The sequence below is a fragment of the Fulmarus glacialis genome, unplaced genomic scaffold (assembly GCF_000690835.1).
Source record: "Fulmarus glacialis isolate BGI_N327 unplaced genomic scaffold, ASM69083v1 scaffold2997, whole genome shotgun sequence".
Taxonomy (NCBI): Eukaryota; Metazoa; Chordata; class Aves; order Procellariiformes; family Procellariidae; genus Fulmarus; species Fulmarus glacialis.
Window position 1 is genome coordinate 5,716 of NW_009223643.1, and position 18,936 is coordinate 24,651.

The 18,936-nt window shown below is 38.7% G+C and overlaps 1 protein-coding gene across 1 annotated transcript in view; it reads left to right on the forward strand.

Moving 5' to 3' along the window:
• The first annotated feature begins 1,642 nt into the window (after nt 1–1,642).
• CTDSPL (CTD (carboxy-terminal domain, RNA polymerase II, polypeptide A) small phosphatase-like) overlaps nt 1,643–18,936 on the forward strand; it is a 39,822-nt gene continuing 22,528 nt past the window's right edge. Inside the window, exons 1-4 of the mRNA XM_009581853.1 lie at nt 1,643–1,773; nt 9,920–10,062; nt 10,636–10,790; nt 18,020–18,052. Of these exons, the coding sequence (XP_009580148.1) occupies nt 1,643–1,773; nt 9,920–10,062; nt 10,636–10,790; nt 18,020–18,052 (462 nt within the window). The remainder of the gene's footprint in view (nt 1,774–9,919; nt 10,063–10,635; nt 10,791–18,019; nt 18,053–18,936) is intronic.

Below are 18,936 nucleotides of genomic sequence, written 5' to 3' on the forward strand. Positions count from 1 at the left end.
AACTCTGAGATACTGCCATTTTGACCCCATGTGCTGCTCATGTTTCCATTTGTTTGCTTCTCCTTTGCCTTCCCTCCCAAGTATTTAACAAATTATTAATAAATATCTTCCAAGATATAAGAGGTCAACCTGGGATCAATTCAAAAGGGTCAAGATGCATGAACATATGTTCTGGTTGCTAATTCTGTTTGTAACTTCAGCGCCGAATCCTTGTTCTTCAGTGCTGCACATAAAATGGAAATAAAACAATCCTCTTTTTTGTGAATAGGTCTTTTTTGCTGTACAAAATTCAGTTCTGATCGGCTGTTGCAGCTTGATCGTAAGTTGCTACTAATATTTGGCAAAACCTTCTTAAAATAAACCCTCTGACATATGTGCAATTACTGCTCACTTACAGCACCCTGCAGAAGCTCAGCATTGCAGATTTTGCATCTTTAAACTTCCAGGTCTTTGCTGATCCAGCTTCACAAAACCGTGACGTTACACCAACGTTGCAAATGCATCGAATTCTTTTTATCAGCAGAAAAGGCCGGTTTGGATTCATAGGCCACATCTGCTGGTGAACTTTGTGCAGTCTGCCTGTTTTGTTTTTTTTTTTTTTCTCTTTTACTAGAAGAAAGGTTTGTTTGTTGGCCGCCCGCTCGGGGCGGGACAGGAATGTAATGCATGCACAGACTGTGCAGTATTTCCTGTTCAACTGCCGCTCCAAACCTCGGCGCTGGGAAAATCTCCAGATCGAGCAGCTCGGTCCTTGCTCAAACGACGAAGAAATGCTGCAGCTTCTGAAATGCTTACATTTTTTTACAGAAGATATATTTTTTAAAGTGAATCTTCATGGTGTGCTTTAAATTATCAGATTCTATGGATATTTCTTCTACACTACAGATTACTGTGACTGAAACAAAACATTAAACTTAGTGAAGCACTATATGTACAGAGAGATGGCTCCATAATGTCACTGCAAGAAGTTATGTTTATTTTGTAGCATAACACGTCTCCATAATGTTGCCTGCGTAGTTCAGTTAGCTTCGTTTTCCATCCAGTTAAAAATGGTAGTAATCTTTTGGCACTGGAGCTATGTTTGCATTATTTGCTGTATTTTATTTTGCCCTTAAACTGTTTTGAAGCATCGCTTTTGCATTGCACTTCAGAAGTGAAATATTTTGTTTTAGGAAAAGGAAAAAAACTTTGAGTTTGATCACTTCTGCCAACAAACACTAAACTCCAGCGCTGCAACCTTGCCTTGTGTGTAGTGTGAAAGTGAGATGAGGGGGTTTTCTTTCTTTTAATTTTTTATCTGTTTTTTTTTTTTAAAGTTGTTTTGGTCCTTTGTACATGTGGCAGCTCTGTTACCGTTTCAGACTACCAGCTGATGGATGAGTGACTCTGTGGGGTGTGGCTAGTTATTTATTTTATTTACTAATTTTATTAATTTTTTTAAGCAGATGTATGTTTTGGGAATTTATATCCGTAGGCTCCTCTGGAACCTATGAAGTGCCATGGCTCTTCTCAAAAAAAGTGAATACTAGGAAAAGGTTCGACTGTGAGCTGCATATGTGTGCATATATGCATAGAGTCATTAAAAAAATGTTGCATGTCCTTGTAGTGCCTTTTTTAGTGTGTTCAGCAGTTACTTAGTCCTATGCGAAAAGGAAGCGAGCGTGCACAGGTCAGCCTTGAAGACCAGGCACCCCGTTGCAGGCCCTTGGTGCTCTCTCGCAAGATGCCACGCGAGGTGGCTGGACCAGGTGGATGGATGCCAGTGCAGGACAGGTACCGAGCACAGCTCGGGCTCTTCTCTAGCTTGGAGGAGAATCCAGAGGAGGCTGGATGGGCACGTTCAGCTCCTGTTTAAACACTGTCCAGCTGTTTTCATAGAAGGCAAAGGTACAGCAGCTCTCTGGCTTATCTTGCTGAAGGAGTTACTGGAAGTGGACATCTCCTAACTTCCCTTCCGTATTCTCATCCATCTTCTGTCCCTGGCTGTTCCAGTGGCAAGCGATACAGGCACAAAAAAGAAAGTGCTAACTGTTAATTAGTTCCTTCCTGGATCACAAGGAGACCTACTTTTCAGTCCTTTGGAGATACAGATCTACCGTGCTGCTTCTCAAAATTGGAAGTGGTCTCAGCATAGCCCCGTTAGCTTGTCAAGCACTGGAGCAAGAAAGGAGCCGGCCAAAATCTGCACTGTTTAATTTGAACTTGAAGGTATTTCACTCAGAACATAGTTCAAAGGGTTAATTAGAATGTTAAAACAGTTTTTAACTTTTAGGCTTCATTATTAAATGTGGATGCCCCTGAAGCAGTGGATCTGCCTTCAGTCTTCGAGCTGAATAAATAGAAGGAGTTCAGCTTTGACAGATACCTGTCCTTTAACATAGCATTTCCTAGTCGCAACCCTCTTAATTCTTTGAATGCTGCAACACTGCAAGACAGCACAGGTGTTTGAATCATGGCTTGTATGAGAAGCTGATGCATATGATGTGAAGATTATACCATCATGTGTATATATGTCCAACCAAACCTCAGTGTGCAGACTGAAGTATACCAACTGCTGTATGGTTTTGGAATTTGCCTTGGGATCCATCAGGTTTATGTGCTGTTTTGAGCCTTTTCATGGTTTCTTATCCGCCCTTGTCAGTTAAGAGGCTTCAGTGTACAGTTGCTGGTTTTAACATTTACTAGCTCTATATATATCTCATGATGCATCACAGCCTTGTACAGAGACAGCAATGCTGAGTTCTCAGTCGTGTATTACAAAAATGACTTCAGAATTTCACTACTTCTGATCCTTAGAAAATGAGCATCCAACAATAACAGCAGGTATTTAATTCATCCAGATTTGAGGACTGTAATAAATAATTTAAGGCAAAAGAAGTTTTTTGCTTTAAGCTGCCGCAACAAAAATGTTTCCAAAGCTTTGTTTGGTTAGGTAGCAGTCTTTTTTCTTCGTATAGCTTTAGCTGCCTTGAATTAACATTCATCGCGATGATTTTTTTACTTTTGTCCTGGATACTATGTGGAAGTGTATTTTTATAGGACTTTTGCAGGTATGGAAAGCAAACTGTAGTGTTCTGATATCCACTAGATAACTTCTCTTTGGATAAGATAAGATGTTCTTGCATAACCATTTTATCTTGGTGTACGGGTGCAACTTCTGAGCTTCTTTTCCAAAACATCATGGAATGGGTTAATAAGAGTAATGTTCAATTTTTCTTAAAATTCCTAAAAGTTCATAAATCATATTGACATCTTTTCAGATCCAAGTGCAGTGACCTACTTTAAATAGATTAAAGTGAGATAAAGAAGAGATTAGCTCAAAAGAAAAACTAAGTTACTTGGTTATTTTTCCCCTATGTCCCCACCTGTCTTACGTGTTTAAGCTTTTATTTCTTGGCTGCTAGCCATGCAATCAGCTCCATCCAGAGCAGACTACTAATGCAGTGTATGGGAAAGGGTTTGGCAGGGGGTAGTTAAACATTCTGGAAAGATTTTTCTTTCACTAGACTAATCTGGGATCCCTCCCTTCAAAGAAATAATTTGAATGGAAAAACCAAAACCTTAAGTTTATTTAATTATGTTTGGGAGGGGGGAGAGGTTGCCAGCTTCAGTTGAAATGAAGGTAATTCTGGGGTATATCATGTCCAGTATAAACAGAGCAATTTGCTTGGGTTATACATGTTTGAAGGTTAAACCAGTTGTGGGTTGTTGTTTCAGGTATGTGACACTGCTGTTACTGCTATATTTTCTGCAAAGCTCATGTGGAAGATTAAACCTTTCAATGATAAACTGCAAATGGCATTTAAAACCTGTTATATGGGCATCACGTGCAGATTTGGCATCAAGTATTGTAAAATAATTTCTATCCTGGTCAATACATCACAAAAATAGGAGCTGCATGAGCACAGTTGCCCGTTTTCTGCTACGTAAGTGTTTCTAGCTTGAGTCATGTAGGATATAAAATTATGTTTTTCTGATAAGATGAAATGCAACCTTTTAGGAAGATTGGGCAAATTATGCATCTCTAATCATGTATAAATTTTGAAACTGCCTCCTTTTGAAGAAAGGCTTTGTTTAATACCACTTTATTCTGACTTGAATCTTTCCATTTTGTATTATAAACAAACTTGTTAATGGAGAGCTCACGATACACAGATGTTCATTTTCTTGCATTTAGCAAGTTCATCTGTAAGCGCACGGAAAGTCTCTTCATTACCCAGTTTATATTATTCGAGAGGACTGGCTATTGCATTCGTTTAATTAGGAAAAATTCAGCAGTAATTAGCTCACTCATGCGCTGCAGAGGGATGGGCTGGATTAGGAGCCCTCCAGTCATCCCATGGTGGCTTCCTGGAGCAATAAGGGGTTTCTTGTGTGACGGCTGTGCAACAATATGCTTTTGTCATTTCACACAACTCCAGCAAAATTTGATGGGAGAAGCCCTGAACGAAACTTTTTTCAGATACAGTGCATGAGGGAAAAGCTTTTTCTTTGCTCTGTAACTTGTGCTGCTATTGGAACTATCTTGGTGGGAGAAGAGCAGCGTCAACGCTTCTGCCTCCAAAGGATGGTTTGAGTGAAAGGAGATTTGAGAAGGTGCTGTAGATTACTTCTGTTAGCATGCTCTTGTATTAATTTCTATTATAACCTATGTCTGTAATGTTTGGGGTTTGGTTTTTGTGTTTTGTTTTTTTTTTTCTTCTTCCTGTTCTGTTTGTATAACCACCCAGTACAGTATCTTCTATTTAAACTTACATGATTGCACTAATTTATTTTAAAACTTGTCTTTATCTTTTCTTGAACCCCCTCCCCAGACTTAGTAATGCTGTGGGTTCGTTAGGACTTGACAGAAGACCTCAATAAGCACAGATCTGTGGACCATCTTTAACTTCCAGAAACTTGCGGGCAATTCAAGAATTAACTTACGCGCAAGCAGCAGGTAGCACACAGGTTACGAGCAGCAAGGCTTGTCGTTAGAAATAGTGCAGGACAGCATCTGGAAATTATGGGTGAGACCTTGCACTTTCAAATTGGGGGAAATCTGGACCAGAAGGGCTTCCCTTCTGGCAGGGAGAGCTGCGTTCCTGTTTCTGACCCTGTCTGCAAATAATCTTTTAGAAATTCAGATAATTTGACAAAGTGCTTCGCTGAAGGCTCTTGCAGACCTCCATGAGATCCCTGGGGAAGGAGTTACACAGGGATCTCTGCAGTCTGCTCTTCAGCATAGTCTTAAGCTATGTGGAAAAGGAAGTAAGGAAATAAGGCAACAAAAATTGTAAGGGAAAGGGGTGTGTATTTGTTTGTGCATGTATATGAATGTGTGTGCATATATGTGCACCTGTATATAGATTGAAAACTTAACTGCGAAGAGTTGTAGGAAGGCAACATGATTCTGAATGGGTGGCCTCTAAAATAGCAGATGAACTTAAGTGCAATTTTCTGCATGGGAAGAGATAAGAATTCTTGACTTGTATTTGCAGTGATGCCTGAAATACCTACTAATGAAGAGACTTTGGTGTTACAATAAGATCTTCTGAAAAATCACATTAGCCCAATGCTCACTTGTTGTAAAACACAAATAAGATATTAGGAATTGTTAGGAAAGTAAGAGAACAAAGCATTGTGTGGGTGTATAAATTCATGGTGCTTTCTCCTTTCATCCTGGATATCGTGTGCGGTTCTAGTCCCCCTCCTCCTGCTCAAAAATGTGAATTAGAGAAGGTACAAAGATAAGAAACAAGGAGGGTCGGAGTTATGAAACAGCTAAACTTGACTGAGCTGTGGACCTTCTTGCCCCAGGATACTTTTAGCACTAAAAGTTGGGGTAGGTTCCAGACGTGATGGGACAAAGTCACGGAAGAGGAGTTAGTTGAGGACTGTTACATACGCAGTTGATGTCTTTAGGTAAGGAAATCCTTAAACTGCAGCTACAATGTACCTGGGATGGTGTTCAGGGAAAGCATCGCTCCAGTCTTGCGTCGTTCCTTTCTTCAACTTCGGCAGATATCTGCTGGTTACAGTCTTCTCTGCTTTCACGGATAACATGCTTTCATATTGTGAAGTTATTTTGCCTGGGCTTTTTTGGTATGCAGTGTTTAAGTGTTTGGTATGCAGTGTTCAAGATTGTAAAAGGTCACTTGAAGTTGTCTTCAGCGTTCAGTGGTGATAGTGGTAATGGGTACAGTATTTCTGTGGATACCATAGGAAATGAGTTCCAACTCCCAAAAGATGGAGGGGGAAAAAAAGAAAAAGTCCTCTAAAGTCCATATGCTGGATGCTGCTCAGACGTGGAGTTTAGATAATTAAGCTTACCACTCCCAGTATCATTACTGCTTGGTCTTACCTATAGGCTTTTAAGGAACGCTGGGTTTTGTCCTCTGCAGTTTTTTTCTCTTTAAAATTTGCTGGCATTCGGAATACCTAAATTAATGGTAGTGATTCAATATTAATGCTTCTTTACATTTTCAGAGTTATAGTTGTTACCTGTATGTACTGTCAGCACTTCAAGAAAAGCAAATCTAGCAAACAGCATACCTATTGCATTTGGTCCAGTGTAACTAAGGAAGGAGAAAATCTTTTCTGTGATGCACAACACTGTCATGGTTGCTCAAAATGAGATACGGTGCAAATCTTTTCCACATATGCAATACCTGTGTGTGTTAATACTGCATGGCACATAAAGCCACTTGAGAACTTCTGTTCCTTACTGCATCCGAAATTATTAAGTCACAGTAGAGCCTTTATAACATATTATTTAAAAAAACAGATATCTTTAAAATAATACCTAAATTAGTGGAAATACCTATTTGAAACTCCACTGTATTATGAATGGCAAAACTGCCAAAATTAAAAACAACATGAAGGAATATTTTTACTAGAACAAATATTTCACTAAGTGAACGTGAGTGTCCATTTGAAATATATCATTTGATCAAGGAAAACAAGAATTCTTAAGTGATTTGGACAAATCAGTAGCTTTTGTCTGAGATTTTTGAATGCTTACTTAGATTATTTACTCCGTTTACTGCCTCTTTCAGTCCTCTATGTAGAAAAGATAGAAATGTTAGTTCCTTAGTGTTTGTGCTGTTCCTGTCGATCTGCTGTGCAGCTGAGGCTGTTATGAATTTATGAATTTAAAAACGCTGCTGTAATTCGTACCTGATCGAAAGGCTTGCTACAAACAGCAGCTCACAGCAGCAAGATACAAACAGACTGGAGGAATCGCTAGAGATGAGGAGTTCGAGTGTCTCTTGGCCATAAATGTCTTTATAATAAAGCCATAGCCATAGGAGCCCATGCAGCATCCCGGCTTTCATGCCTCTCCGTTAAATGCTGTCGTTGTTATTGGGCAGAATTTCTCCTGAAAATTTGGGACTTCATCCTGTAATCCGTTAATATGGCTCTTCACGTGTCCGGACCATCCATGGTCTGATCTTAAGCATTATGAGGTTTGGGGACGAAGATGATGTGGTTTTGGTAAATTTTTGCCTTGCGTGCTGTTTGTATTCAATAACCTCCCATAGACTAAGCTCAGAAGTACTCTGCAACATTTCTTATGCAAACATTTGGTAATTAGTTTTTCTTTCTTAGCATTCTCACTTTTATTAACTTTATAGAAATGGATCCTGCGTTGAAGACCTACAGCAATCCCAGCCTAGAATATAAACTGGACTTTATTATAAAATGCAGTCTTGGCTTTGGGAGGACTATTTTATGCATAAAAATTGTTTGCGTAATGAAGTTTCATGTTACATTCTTGTACTTTTATGAAGTCCAGGAAAAACAAAAGCTTATGATAAATGCTGTGTAAGAGCATTTCTATTTTAAGTATTCAAATTTGATTATTGGCTGTCATATTTTTCGGTAGAGGCTGAAAACAAAATACAGATTATTAGGCAGGTTTCTGTGGCACTAGCTGTAGGGAACAGGACACACAGCATTGTACTTCCCATTCAAATTTCAGCATGTTTCAACATTTACGGTCAGAAAGGAGTTCTCCTTTGCCTGGATGGTATTGCAAAAAACTTGCTTGTGCCTGTGATACAGATTTTCTTGAGTGCTGTTTTGAAAAAGTCCTTTATAGCTGCATAGGCATCTTTGGGGATTTCTAAATGCATGTTTCTGCAAAATTGTTGCAAATGGAATGTGACATTTTGAGAATGAGCCTCTTACTGTAACATACACCACCAATGGCAAGAGTTTTGCATGTGTTTTCTGTTTAACTGGAGTATTGAAAAGCGGTGATCAGATTGGCTTCAGTTTACAAGTGTCTTTAAAGTAATGAAACACTTCCTTAAACACACAGACGCACACAAATCTGTGCACAATTCTGACTTTATTCTGTTATCTGAGCACTTTTTAAATGGTGAAAGTTTATAAAACCCATTTAGTTTTTTATATTGGTACACTTTCCTCTTAGTAGCAATTAATAACTGAACCTGAGCATTGCTCACTCCGTTGAGGTGGAAAAATATTTTAGCAAATATGGAAATGCGTGCTATATGGAAAACAGAATATTACTGTTGGACCTGTTAGACACCTCACAAGTGCTTTGTGAGGAGAAAATACTGATGTCTAGCTTACGCTGACTCTTCAAAGTCAAAAGATTTGTTTCTACTTTCAGAGAGTACTTGAAAGTTCACTCAAAATCTGCACCATGAGGCTTTCTTGTCAAAGCACACGTGTGTACCTGCACACCTTCTGACTTCAGAGCACGATGGTATCCCTTAATTCTTCCACAGGAGATTTGTTCCATTTCATACAAAACTCTTCTCCCACTGAAATTTTCTTTTTGTGGTAGTAATTGTATTATTTGAATTTATGTTGCCAGTTGCCTTGATTGCACTTGATATATTTGTAGTATCAGGAGGAAGGTAGATGTATGTGGCAGTTCCCTAATAATTTGAGAGAGGAGAAAAGATGGGGGATTATATGTTGATATGTGTAATGGGACTTACTAAGAATTTCACCCTCCAACTTTGGGTTGGGGGACTGTTTTGTTCCTTCTAATGCAGAATGTAAACAAACTATGTAGTGCGTGGATGGCTGTTAATCTGCTTGGTGCTACGACTTGCGTAGCATCCTTTTTTCCCAGTGTAATCCGCCTTTTAAAGTTTGCTACTTTAAGATGCGCTGCTACATAGCTGTGAAAAAAAGAATAAAAAATAACTTGTTCGGGCTTGTTTGCGTGTGTTTTAAATGAAATCATTTGTTGACTCTGAAAAGAAAGCCGTAAATCTCTATAGTCTAAGATACTCCTCTGCTTAATGGAGAGGGTAAGTGGGTCCTGGCCAAGGTACGGCAGTACGGCAGAGGGGAGTGCCTGTCTCTGGCACGGGGTGCGTGGCGTTCGGTTTTGCACCGTATTCACGGCAATAGTTGTGGTAAAGCAGTTGTTTACAGGATGCACATGACATGGTTGTCTCTCATTGTGTTACCATGTGATGTTAACAAGTTGAGCATCGATAGCATTCAGTACCATATGTTGCAGTGGTATAGATAAACATCAAAGAAAAAGGGCTGCGCGAAAGGCACAAGATGAAAAGGGTGCACCTGCCTGTCCCTGCCCTAGAAGGGTGCTGAATCTGTCGCGTGTTGCACTCTGATGTAGGAAGGAAATACTTCTAGCTAACAAGAGATCATTAAAATATTTGGTGATCAAATCGAGTATTACTTAAAATATTCTAAAATTTTTTCCAACTCTATTTTTTTTTTTTTTAATTTTATTTTATTTTAATGTGTGTTCAAGATATAATTTTCGAGAGTTTGAATCATAGGGAAATCACTAGATGTTTTATGTGCATTTCTTTTCTCCAAACTGTTGCTTTTATCTACTGTTTTTAGTCTTTAAAAATACTACACTTGCTTTCATTGAGCTGTATGTAATTTTTTACCAGTTTGGGTTTTTTTGTCCTGGTAGACCAATAAGCAAGTTGAAAAGAAAGGCCAGGACTCCTGTTTCTTTAGTAACACCCTCTCCAGAGTTGTTCCTGCAGCCAGCGTTGCAGCTCACAGTGCTGCCTCAGTGTTTTGTCTTTTGTCCTCCAGCAACGCTGTCAAACAGTAACAGAGGAAACTCAGAAACATCTCAGATCTTTTTCTGACGCTTGCAGGAGTTTAAATGTTCCACACCTGATCGTGTATTTGGCTAGAAAGTATGTCAGGGCATCAGTAGGCATTTATTGCATCTCTTCTGGTTTACATCAGTCCTGTTTGCTTCCTCTGTCCAGAGACAAGGAAGTTATTTCACGTAATTTACAGTATCTACTTGTTTGCTTCCTCTGTCCAGAGACGTATTTTAGCAGCAAGTTATTTCACGTAATTTACAGTATCTACTTTGGATATTTCTAGGAAAACTCTCAATGTAGTGTCTTAGTATGGCAAAACCTTTGACTGTGCAGAGATCCAGGTTGGTTAGTAATAGGCTAATGTCACTGTGTGAGTTCGGCGAGGAAAAAATGTGCTGAAACGGAAGGAAGGGGGTCTCAATATGATGGAAAATCTCTGTGAGGTTATCTTAAGACTTGAGAAGGACTTCTGAGGTAATAACCATGCATCTTAAATTCAGTCATTGTGGTCTGGAAAACTAGGTCTGTGCCTACATGAATTTATTTTTCTGCTGTTTTTTTTTCCTAGTGTCCCAATGTAATATCAGCTTGAAGAAGCAGAGGAGTCGAAGTATCTTTAGCACCTTATTCTGCTGCTTTCGTGACTACAATGTCGAACCACCATCTACCAATAGCACCAGTGCTCTTCCTCCTTTGGTGGAGGAGAATGGAGGACTTCAGAAGGTCAGGCTTTTATCTTATTTTGCTGTCATATGGGTCTTTTGTAAGCAAGGTTCTCACTTCTGAAGGTTTGTCTTAATAGGTTTCCCTCATGGGGAACTTAAGAGTTACAGAAAAAATTACTATTTTGATGGTGAATTGCTAATACTATCTATTCAGCTGCAATTTAAAACTAACTTTTCTGTGAGGGGTATTGGCACTCTACGTTTTATAAGCAAACAATATTTAAAACCTGAGTAAGACACTAAAAAAATGTGAACTTCTCATAAAACTTCAGATGCTGAGTTGTCTCTAGCTTTGGTTCCCTTTCGCAACTACAGGAAGGTTAAAATGGAGCGTAGTGGAACCTTTTTGAATGTCAGTTAAAAGGGTTTTCAGTGATATAAAAACAGTTCAAAAATGGGGGGAACCATAATTGTTTGGAGCTTTTTTCTAACCAGTTCACCTATATTCAATGCACGCTGAGTTCAGAGGTATCAGCTTTTGGCCATTTTTCCAGGTTATTAAGTTTTGTTTACCTAATAAGTCAAATTAATTGATACAAACTTTTAGTGCTTCACAGCATTGTATGTAAGAGCAGCATGTTACTTTCATTGAGTTCTAGTAATTATATTGCTTTGCCATACTCATAAAATCATAACACAAATGATTTTGTATGTTCTTTTTAAATCTGATAACACTGAGAGCATTTGCGTTATGAAGAGTTTCAGTTCAATATAGCAAACATAGGAATACTGTCTTTTCCATACCATGTTGTTTTTCAGCGCTCTGAAAACCCCACTAGTGCTATACGCTTAATCAAAACACCATTCCCCTCGCACTTTTCCAGGACTTTAAGAGATTGCAAATATAGGTGTATCCATGATGGGGAATAAAATAGCAGAAATGGAGATATCTCTTATCTTTTCACCCTTCTGCTCTTCACACTAATTTTTCATATTTGATACAGCTGATTTTTTACCTACCTTCTCCAGTCCGTTTTATTTGGTTTTGAATTTTGCTGGGTATGTTTGAATTCTGAAGAGCTCAGGAGAAAGAGCAGAGGGACTGTTTGGTGGGTGAGAGGAAAGGAAAGCAAATTAAAGTGATGGAGACTAAGAATATGTGTGGAGGTAAATTCTGAACTGCAACAGTTCATGCTGAAACTGCTCACGCAGGGGTAAAGTGCACTGAAAAGTCCTCTGCCAAGAGGAGGAATTGTATGTGTATTTTTAGACTTCTTTTGCTGGCTAAGGTACATTTTGACTGAAATGAGGGAAATCTAGCCTGGATGTGCTGAAGGGAAAGCTGAGTAGTGTGTAGCATGTATGTGCACATTCACCTGAAGAGCAAAAGAAATGGCAAACTAGTAAAATTTCCCTTTCCACTATGCTAGGGAATGGAAAGGAGGCAGAGGTGAGGCTACCAGCAAAGTTACAAATGAGAGAAAATGAGAGTTCATTAGAAACAAAAATGTAAAGAAAAAAAGAGTTTGTTTTTTCTATAGAAAACGTGAGTTAAAATGGTCTGGAGTCAGTAGTTTTCAGATTGCATTTTGTAAAATTATTATTAATTACTTTCTAAATATATCTTATGCCTTGAGCCAGTGATTGCATGTATGTTCACACAAGTTTCCACCCTCACTCTGTGCTACCTTAGTGAACAGTTTTGAAGTTGTGCAGTACTTGTACACGAGCCCAAGACACAAATCACAGAATTCATAGCATTACCAGACTACAGCTTAATTGAGTAAAAGAGTTCAAGGAATATGCTAAAAAGAATTACTAAAGAGTGCATTTTCTTCAAACAGAATGAAATGCACTCAGATGTGTACAGATCTTTGTAGAAGAAATCAAGTATGGCTAAGCTTTTGGGTAGTTCTTAAGTGAGTGCAAATAAGCCTGTAACATTTCTGTTTTAAATGCAGTATTGAAGACTAACAAGCTTTGTATGTGTTTTTATATGCTGTTTTTATTTTCAGTGCTAACACGGTTAGTGTAAGTAGGAAATTCTTCTAAAGAAAGAAGAAGAGCGTTTAAGACTTGGATGTTACATGAATATCGTTACGTTGTCAGGCTAGTGCTTTTTACTAGGAGAGCTGTGTTTTAGAACTGTGCAGGCTGGTTGGATCTGACCGAGTTACACTGAGCATCTTGTCTAGATTCAGAAGTGATAAGTAGGTTGGGGGAAAGTACATGCAACAGTGGGCCTCAGTTTCTAAATTGGTGAAATGAAATGTCTAGGAATGACAAAATTACCTGTTTTAGGAAAGAAAAGAAAGCCTGACAACACACTGCTTAAACTCCTCTGCTGTTTAATTAAAGCTCATGTTGTATTAATCTGCCTGCCAGGTTAAGAACAGTTTAAATTCTGTTGAGCTGCTGTTCAAACGGTCACTTACTTAATATCTGCTCTCTCTTTTGTATGTTGTATTAATTATTTGTCACGTCACAGGTGACCTCTGACCATGGCCCAGTCAGTTCATGTGTTGTGACCTTTTCCTTCAAAAATGGAAGAAAATTGCACAATAATGTTAAATAGCTACTATTGGAAACTAGTATAAAATGGCTTGGATGTACTTTCCTTCTGTCTTTACTGTTCAGTAGAGTTGTGTGAAAACTGGTGATAAAGACTTCAGAGCAGGGAAAGGAACGGAGAAAGCCTCTGCTGGTTTCACAGGAATTCGGCGTTTGTTCTATGTTGCTTCTGGCGTATTCTTGAAGTTGATGTGACAAGCTAAATTCCTCCTAATTAGGAGTCTCATTCTTTCAACGCTAACCTGTTGTAAAGGAGGGAAAGCATCGAAGGGTATTTTATAAAGCAATTGAAAACAGAGTTCTGAAATTTTGTTCAGAGTAATTGCGTTGTGCGATTTAGGTTTTATTATTATTATTATTTTGCTGAGTTAGAAAACATGAAATCAGTGCTTCAAATGAAATCGGTGCTTCATGTAGTATTTTATCAAGTGATGTGACTTGATTATGCTTGGCAAGTCAAGTGTCATGTCACTTCTTCATAAGATTGGAAGAAACGCCAAACGGAGCATGGTTTTGAATAAACAGGGTTTTTCAGCACTGACTTCTATTCCATTAGGGGGAAAAGCCCAAAAACTTCTTTAAAGTATTGAGTTCACTTTTAAACCTTCTACTCACAGAGCAGCTGCTTGTCCAAATGTGACTCTAATACTGGTAATGAATGATCCATTCTGTCTCTAAAGTTTCAATATAACATTTTTCAATAATAACTTGTATTTACTGAAACTATTATATATTTGTTTTTCTTAAAATGTGACAGCTTTTTAGTGCAGCACAAAGATGCGTTCTAGGACGTAATATCTATTGCAGTGGGTATATCAGCCTGTCTACAGCTTGGGTGCCGAGCCAGATGTGTCATTGGGAGCACAAAATGTTTGGCTTCGTGAAATCCTTGCTAATTTTTTCCTGCCTCCTCAGCAGCAGGCAGCTCACCAAGACCTTCCACCCAGTTTTTTTAGGGTCCAGAGTGTTGGGAGAGGGAAGTGGTTTTTGTTTTCTTCTGAAAACAAAATTGAAATCTCAATTTCTGTTCTTCAGTTAGCACCTTGACTCAATTTGTGTATTTTCCGGGCATGCTTCTCGGTGTAAGTTTTTTTTTTTTTTTTTTTGCTGGGTAAGTTTGTTACCTGAGTTTTGAAGTGTTTCCAGATACAGATTTCATCTGCAGGCTTCAAGGAGGGATCCAGCTAGAGAAAGGTGAGAAAAGCTAGATGCAAACTGGCTCTCTCTTCCATTTGCCTTCAGTCGTGGTGGGTGAGGGAGCTCTGACAAGTCTATCGGCACTTTGCCATTTCACTTACAACCCCCTTCCACTAGAGTCATCTCTGCTTTTGTTTCTCAGTTCGATCCAAATCAGGCAGATGGCTTGTGTTCAACAAGATGAAACATGAATGAGGAAAGGGTTTTTTTTATACTTGTTGGATTAGAGGAGAAGGTCTTGATCCACACTCAACAGGGGAGAAGACGGAATTAGAAGAAGGTTTATTCTGGGGGCAGCAGCTGCCCCTGCTGCTTTCCCTGTAACAGGAATGAAGCCAGAAATGTCAGGTCCTTGAATTTCCACCTCACCCTAACCACTGCAAAAGTTAGGTCTCTTTCTCCCCACTGCTTTTTGCCGCACAGTTCTGTCCTCTCCAAGGTGATGCTGGAAAGCTGTTTTGATGACTTATTGTCGTGTCTCCAACACTCTTTTCTGCTTTGGGGATCTGTACTTATAACACTTGAAAGTGCAGGGGAAGGGATCTTCTCTATCCAATGTGAATATGGTTCACCAGAATGAGAAAAACAGCTTGTAGGGAGCATGTTCTTGAGGTCAAAAGTAGCATCTTCTTCATGCAAGAGACCTAGAGGAGCCACACGAGCATGGACTCTTTGATGGGGAGTCTGTTAACAGCATGCTTTCCGAACAGATGTGGAAACCAGTCTCACCCCTCAGTGTGGAGGAAGATAAGTGAGATTAATGTAAGTAATAGTAATCTTCCTCTGCTTAACCTTTGCTGATCAGAGCAAGAAAATTCCTAGTGTTTGGTTCTGTGGGTCGCCATCAGCATGCGGTATGGTAGGTCTATTTAGGAAAAAAAAGCCTCTGCGTAGCTATGTTTGGTTCCTCTGTCTCTGCCTACGCATTCTGACCACCTTTGCCTAAAAAGTCTTCTATGTTAAGAGACAAAGCTCGATAGTCCAAGTCAATGAAAGAGTCAAATAGCTACTATATTGTTGTTTTTAAAGAACCTATCACAGTCTAGTATAAGCTTTGTGTTAAAGAAATTAATATGGTAAATCTGTTCTTTTGATCAGCTTTTTCTTTTAAGGCATTATTCTTTAAAATGAAACAACTCCTGATCTTTGAATACAGACTGTTCTCAAAAAAGCAAAATAGTGTGGTCTGTCACTTGATGCTCATTGATCCCGTACACAACCGTAGACAGACAGCATTAATGAATGGCTGCGGTACTGAAAATGCTGTGTCTTTCGGACTAAAATTACGTAGCTAAGGGAAAAGGTAGGATTTATTGTTTCATCTGTATATATCATGCCATGAAAAAAAAACCCCTGATTTCAGTGGCTGGACAAATCAGTTCCTGGGTTATCTTAGTGATACAATGGGGAAATTTTGGCATTCTAGGAACAGCTTTGTCCTGTTACCAGCATCAGGAGCTCGTGGAAAGACTTCAACAAATGCAGTCATCTGTCATCTATTTCAAACGATAGCATTATGACCTACTTCCCTTCCTGTTCCAAGGCATCAGGAAATGAGGCAGGACACTGTTAAAAAGTTTCCCATAGCAGGCTTGTTTTTAAAAAGCATTTGCCTGTTCATTTAAACTTTAACTTTACCAGCAGACTCTTGCATTTATCTTTCTGCTTGTTGTTCCAGTTGTCATCATTACCATTTTGATTTTTGCATTGGTACTTTTAGGGTTCCTGTTAGGAAATTCGCTTGTTTTCCTTGGTTTTTTTATTCTGCAAGAAAAATAAAGTGAACAGTAATGCAAGTCCTTTAGCAACTTAGGTTCTGGATTCCCATGAAAGTCAGGATGAACAGTAATGCTGTGGGGTGCAGCTCTTGCTTCAAGAGATTGCCAAAATAGAAAGCAAGTTATGCCACGGTGAGTGCTTCTTGAAGTCTGTAGGAAAACCTGATGTGATACGCAGGTATATTTGTGTCCAAGAGTAAAATAATCTTGTACCATAACTGTGGATATGCCTCTACCTCTTATATACTGTTTTTGTCTGTTGATGGAAGAGGAGCTCCAGTTGTATTTTATTCTCTCTACCAGTGAATGAAAAAAATGCCTTTAAAAACAAACAAAACACGGGTTTGCAATCTGTGCTCTGCCTGCGTAACCATATCTTTGATAACAATTTGATCACAGGCCAGCTAATCTGACTGGCACCTACACAAATTCACTCCTTTCTCAAATGGCCCACGAACTTCAGATGATGTTCCACTAACAGGACATTAACATGCTGAATTATATTTTTTTCCCTTTTCTTTTTGCCATTATCTTGAGGAAAATTTGGATTCTTACCAGTTTTTGTGTTTGTTTTTGTAGAGATCAGATACTTTTTACTAAAGCAAACTTCTTGATAGTTCGTGGTAGTTGCTGCTCTCTAGCTGCTTCATCAGCTTCTCTGGATTTTGGTCAAATTTCAGTAAAAATTTCTGCTGTTGTAGCAATAAAAAGAGGACTTTAAAAATAATACTGAATTACTTTTGTTTGTCAGTGATGTGTCAACACTATGTTAGACTCCAAAACAAGTGAGCACAAGACTTTTTCAGCTGGAAGAGGATGTTCTAATGTTGAAAACAGCTCTTTCAATAGATAGTCAATCTGCTGGTAGTCAGAGCCCATGCTGTCCAAGTAATTAAAGAATAACATAATCTACCTAAGCAACATCTGTGCTAGAAGGGTCAGCTTTTTTTTTTTAATGTGCAGTGCCCACCAGAAAACAAATACTTGTTTCTGACAGATCAGAAAGATTAGAAAATACAGTTCCTGCTTCCCAAAATGTCTTACATATTAAGCTGGCGACCCTGTGACCAGCCTATCTCCATTTAGAAGCTGTAAATGGAATCGTCTTTGTCTCCATATGTCGGGTCCCAGGATGAGAAGAAAAGGTCAAGTTGGCCAAAGACTGTCTTCCCTTCTCTCAAGTACAATACAAAAGTGAGACCATGGGAAGAGCACTGATACTGTTGCCTCTATCTGGGTGAAGAAAGTGGCATTCCTTGATTGGTTTACCATCATCATGTCCATCTTGGGCATTTTGCTGTTGCCTAAGGGAAAATGCTGTTTTTTCTGAGGCAGTTGTCTCAAGTGAAGTGTCTTCAAGGAGTGGGCTTCTGCCCTGCTACCAAGGTCTGGCTGAGCATCTTGTTGCTGCAGTGAAAATAGACAGATACACACATTAGTAGATCTTAAAGCTGAAAAAGTTACAGTAAATACAGGTACTTTCTTATTATCATCTCTTATTAATCATAGCATGGGTTTTACCAGTCCAGTCTCCTAAAAATCATAAATGCCGATATACTAACCGATCATTTCAGCGACTAAAATGCAAGATCCTGTTTTTTTGTTTTTTTTTTACCCTGGTTTCTTAAATACTTTGAACTTTTGGTTTAAAATGTTTGAGTGCTACATTTACTGCTTCAGACCTTTGTTCTACCCTTTAAAAGCCATTACCCTTACAGTGATTTTTTTTCTTTTTCCCCAGGGTGACCAGATGCAGGTCATGCCTATACCAAGTGTATGTATTTTTATCCCTTTTTCTTTTAATAATTTTCATAACTTTTGCTTTGATTCATCTTATTTTGCAGTCTAACAGGTCTGTTTTGTGTTGCATGTTAACAAAAGGATTTTATGTTCTGTCTGCAATGTTGTTTACTCAGAGATGAATTGAACTGCACGTGTTGTACAGGGACTAAAAGAAGAGTTTGGGTTTTAAATGGTTTTCATCTTGCATCTCGGTTAAATTCGTTTCTGAATTTTTATAATTTTGAAAATGCGTGAAGTAGTCTGAAAGTTGAAGTTACTTATTTTAACAGAGACAAAAGGTGACTCATCATCATTATGTGGGACACAGTTACAAAAACCTTTTCCTCCAATTTTTCCCTATATTCCGGTTTGAAAAGAAGCGTTAGAAAATACATAATTTGTTTGAAACAAGCCACGTTAGGAAAACAAAGAGTACACTGCATTACTGCACTCATTCGAGATGATGCTCTCAGTATCAGCTGCTGTTTTATGGGCCTTAACATTTCTGCTTATCTTCCCTGGATTAAACTTGGAATGCCATTTGGCATCTGAATTATTTTTCAAAACTAAACAAAAGGAAGAAAAAAAAAAGTTCTTCGAAGTGAAGCTTTCAATTTAATTAGGTTTAACCTTTTTTGGTCAAAAAGCTGCTCTTTTTCTACCTGTTTGTTATGTGGATGAAGACTTAGACTTTTTAAATCTGGAAATACATTTTTTTTAGCTCCTTTGCTGTTTGTAACACTTTATTACTGCAGAGTTTTCCAGGAAATGGCAGTGCTGATGTGTGGAGTTACTGACACAGCCCTCTTTCTTGAGATATTTGGTAGCCCCTAAAGACCTGAATATTCCCCAAGATACCCTTTTTCTCCCTCTTTC